At 41.3% G+C, this 5077-nt stretch overlaps 1 protein-coding gene across 1 annotated transcript; it reads left to right on the top strand.

Moving 5' to 3' along the window:
* Positions 1 to 160: 160 nt before the first annotated feature.
* Positions 161 to 4009, top strand: LOC108762467 (uncharacterized). Its single transcript, XM_018509484.1, has one exon. It carries the CDS (start codon positions 161 to 163, stop codon positions 4007 to 4009), a length of 3849 nt encoding a protein of 1282 aa, XP_018364986.1.
* Positions 4010 to 5077: the final 1068 nt, after the last annotated feature.

Genomic DNA, 5077 nt, shown 5'->3' with positions numbered 1-5077 from the left:
TTTCATAGATTCTATCAGAACTCATGTCAGGGCATTAGAAGTACTGAAGCAGCCTATAGCACACTGGGAAACCATTCTCATTTATTTGCTGAGTGACAAGCTGGATTACACAACAAGAAAGGACTAGGAATTAGAAATAGGCAAGAGAGATGCAGACAGCATGCCATCTCTAGAGGCGTTGTTAGAATTTTTAACAACTAGAGCTCACACATTGGAATTAGTAGAGGGATCGAAGAATAAGCAAGAGCATGCGAAGTATACAGCACTCAAAAAAGTCGGCAAAAAAGTAAACGTGGCAGCTACATTACCATCGTGCGTATTTTGCGAAGGTCAACATCATGTATCGAAATGTGAGAAGTTTCAGAAGTTGTCAGTTTCAGAAAAGAGGGAAGAAGTAAGAAAGCGACAGTTATGTTTTAATTGTTTGCGTAAAGGTCATTATATTCAAGCGTGTATAGCCTCTACTTGCAAGGTATGTTCGAAAAAGCATAACACGATTTTGCATATGGATCAAGGAGAGCAGATAGAAAACAAGACCACAACAGGGATGAACAGCAAAGACAAATCCAACACAACAGGTTTATCAAAGGAATTAAGGGCTAATACAGAAGCATCGGGTAAAGAAGCAGCAGTGATAGTGCATACAACGCGACTTACCGAATCTATAGTTTTCATAGCTACAGCTAAAATATACGTCATGGACTATGAAGGAAATTGGAGAGTCTGTCGAGCCATGCTGGATCCAGGCTCACAAAGTAATATCATCACCAAGGACTTAGCAAGAAAATTAAAGTTAAAGGGAAACAGAGTTGAGGTGCCAATTAGCGGTATAAGTCAAACGCAAATTACAGCGAAAGAATCAACTAGCATACGAATCAAGTCGATGCATAATGAGTTTTCGGCAGAATTAGATTGTTTAATAATGCCATCCATAACGGAAAGGTTACCACACATCAAGGTTAATACGCATAACTGGGATATTCCAGAAGAATTGAATTTAGCAGATCCAAGTTTTAATTTACCAGGAACAATAGACATCCTTCTAGAAAGCAGCCACTTTTGGACATTAATGAGTGCTGGACAAAGAGAACTCAACGATTCCTTGCCTAGGCTGCAAGAGACGCAGCTAGGTTGGATAGTAGGAGGTGAACTAATAAATCCGAGAGCATTGAGCAACAAACGAGTTTGTAATATAGCAGCTATAAATCTAAACGAGCAGTTAATAAAATTCTGGAGCATTGAGGAATCCCCGATTCAGCAACGGGAGAATTTATATACGCCACAGGAGCAATTAGCAGAAGATCTGTTCTTGCATACTGTGCGAAGAGATCAGGATGGCAGATACATAGTGCGTATGCCAAGAGACGAGTCCATCAAGCTAGGCAATTCGGAGAGCATAGCAATCAAAAGATTCTTAGCGATAGAAAGAAAGCTAAATCAGCAACCGAAGTTGAAAGCAGACTATCATAAATTTGTAAAGGAGTATGAAGAATTAGGACATATGTCCATAGTCCAACCACCATATTCCATGCCAGAAAAGGAGTACTATTACCTCCCGCATCAACCAGTAATCAAGATAACAAGCTTAACAACAAAACTACGTGTAGTTTTCGATGGATCTTCTAAGTCATCAACCGGCACATCTTTAAATCAGAAATTGTTAAGCGGAGCCAACCTTCAGAGAGATTTATGGGAAATTATGATTAGATTCAGAGCACACCAGTATGTGATGACGGCAGATATTAAAATGATGTTCAGGCAAATTTGGATAGCCGAAGAAGATAGAGATCTTCAGAGGATTGTTTGGAGATATGACGCCACGGATCCGATTCAGGTATACTCATTGAATACCGTGACATATGGAACTACATGTGCACCATTTTTAGCCATGCGTTGTTTAAGACATCTAGCAACGCAGCCGGAGGCAATGACGCGAAAGGCAGCAGCAGCAGCATTACTTCAAGACTTTTATATGGACGACGTGTTAACAGGCAGTCACACATTAAAACAAGCAATCAAATTAAGGAATGAGCTATCAGAACTACTTGGAGCAGCAAGATTTCCTCTCAGGAAGTGGAGAGCGAGTGATACAAGAATATTACAAGGTCTTTCTCAAGAGATCGAAGAAGATTCACTATTGGTTTTAGATGATGCAGTGCCTTCGAAGACGCTAGGTTTGCTATGGGACTCATCTAAAGATCAGTTACAATATTCAGTAAGTCTGACGGACAGCAATCAAAATACGAAACGCAGTATTCTGTCGCAAATTGCGAGGATATACGATCCATTAGGATTAATAGGGCCTGTGTTGATCGTAGCCAAAATAATTATGCAAAATTTATGGAAACTAGATGTAGGTTGGGATGATCCGGTTCCGCCAGCTTTTTACGAAGCATGGTCTAATTACTATGCTTCGCTTGAAACGCTTAACCAATTCCGGATATCCAGAAACTTCAACCCACAAAACAGCAAGCAATCATTCACGCTCCATGGGTTTGGAGACGCCTCGGAAAAGGCGTATGGCGCTAGCATCTACTGCGTCTATGAAACGAAGCAAGGAGAACGCAAATCATACCTCATGTGTTCCAAAGCAAAGGTAGCACCTCTAAAAACGATCTCGCTACCTAAACTAGAACTATGTGCAGCACTTATATTAGCTCGATTGCTAGCAGCAGTAATAAAGGCTATGAAGCATACAATCAAAGATGTCCATCTGTGGAGTGACTCCACTATAGTGCTGTGTTGGCTAGATACACTTCCTCACAAATTAAAGACATATTACGCAAATCGAGTCACAGAAATACATGAACTTATACCAGAAGCCAAGTGGCATCATGTGCCTTCAGCCCAGAACCCTGCCGACATGTTGTCAAGAGGAACTACAGTCGATCAGTTGAGATCAAATAGCTTGTGGTGGCATGGCCCTACATGGCTCGCACACGAAGATCAATGGCCTAAGCCAATCGCAAATGTACCAACTGCTAAAATAGAACTACGGAAAGAAAATGTATTTGTAGCAGCAGAGTCTCGACAGGATGTTCTTCAGAGATATTCTTCCTTCAGCAAACTCAAGAGAATTATAGCATATTGTCTACGATTTAGGGATATTCTGTCAAATCAACGCAATTTTAATGCTTTAAATCCCGAGGAACTTAACAGAGCAGAACTGATTATCAGCCGCATGGTGCAAGCGGAACGGTTCCCGCGAGAAGCATGTTCATTACAGCAAGGAAAAGAAGTACCTGCTAATAGTCAATTAGCTGCACTCAACCCCTTTTTGGATGAAGCAGGAGTCATCAGAGTAAGGGGCAGATTAAAACACGCAGACCTTCCATACAATCAGAGGCATCCGATTGTTCTACCAGCGAGACATCACATCACGGAGATCTTATTAAGACAAGAGCATATTAAATTACACCACTGTGGGCCTCAGCAGCTGTTAGCAGACATCAGGACGCGATATTGGCCTCTTTCGGGAAGACGAGAAGCTAGAAAGATTGTGAGACGATGTATATCGTGCTTTAGATACCGACCAAGCATTCCCAAATTGAAGATGGCAGATTTACCAGCATTTAGAGTTACCACCGATATCAGACCATTTAACGTTTGTGGAATTGACTTCGCGGGTCCATTTAGCCTTCGAGAAAGCAAGAGAAGAGGTAACCTTCCTATCAGCAAAGCCTACGTAGCAGTTTTCGTTTGCTTTAAAACGAAAGCTGTACATCTTGAATTAGTTAGCAGCCTATCAACTGAGGACTTCATGTCCGCCTTTCGACGCTTTTGTGCAAGAAGGGGAACGTGCTCTCATGTGTACTCGGACAATGGCACTAACCTGGTAGGTGCTGCAAACGAGCTTAAGGAAATCTATGAGTTTCTCAAGACGCAGGAGTCTTGCATCGCGACAAGATTGGCAACGCAGAATATAAAGTGGCACTTCATACCTCCCCGATCGCCACATTTCGGAGGACTTTGGGAGACTGCCGTTAAAAGCGTCAAACGCCATTTATGAATCACCATGAAGGGTTTGATCTATACCTTTGAGGAATATTATACCTTATTGGTCGAAATTGAAGGTATTTTAAATAGTAGGCCACTGACAGCTCTATCATCAGATCCCAACGACTTAGAACCCTTCACACCCGCCCATTTCCTTATTGGAGACGCCTTAACAATGCCCGTTGAAAAGGATTTATTGAGTATCAAGGATACGCATTTATCTCGATGGCAACACATTCAAAAGTTACGCCAGCATTACTGGCAACGATGGCAGAAGGAGTATTTACAGCAACTACAAGCCCGAACCAAATGGAAAGAGGGTGACGACGTGGTACGGGTTGGAGACTTGGTTCTTTTGATCGAGGACAACCTAACTCCGCTGCAGTGGAAATTAGGACGGATCGAAGCGTTGCATCCAGGAGAGGACGGTGTCATAAGAGTAATAACTGTACGGACGTCCACGGGAAGTTACAAGCGCGCCGTTAAGAAGATATGTGCCCTTCCCTATAAAAACTAGAGACTCTATCATACAAGTTTGTAGATTCTAATAACTCAGTTATTCAATTAAAATTGTTAGTCTTAAGTTGTATAATTCATTATTTACCATTAGATAACTTTATTTGTAGTCAGTAGCAATATTGTCAAGTATGTGACATACAGTTTAATTGAAAGATGCCCTTTCAAGAGGGGCGGAATGTTAAGGCTTTACGTTCTTTTGCTCAATCGTTTATTATTACCATTATATTACAGCATTTCATTTTACATTTAGTTTAATAAACAGTGCAATACGCCTCTAATAGATGGCGCGCTTAATGGTTGGAGAGAAGGTGCGCGCGGTGTGTTGTTCGGTTCTGTACTTCGTTTCGTTCGTTATTGTAAGCATTAAGAAAGACATTCTGTAAGCATATAATTTTGTGGAATAAAAGCATTTTTTAGCAAAGGGAATTCTCTACAGAAAACTTCCCTAACATAGTTTTGGTCCTTCGAGCCGGATCGGTAGTCAATTAATCGGACTATCGAAGAATTACGACAGATAAGCAGAAACGCGGTAATTGTGTTGCAACGATAGAGGTTAGTTTGG

Source organism: Trachymyrmex cornetzi, unplaced genomic scaffold (genome assembly GCF_001594075.2).
Source record: "Trachymyrmex cornetzi isolate Tcor2-1 unplaced genomic scaffold, Tcor1.1 scaffold2998, whole genome shotgun sequence".
NCBI lineage: Eukaryota > Metazoa > Arthropoda > Insecta > Hymenoptera > Formicidae > Trachymyrmex > Trachymyrmex cornetzi.
Note: the sequence above shows the minus strand (reverse complement) of the source record. Positions and strands in the feature narration are given on the sequence as shown.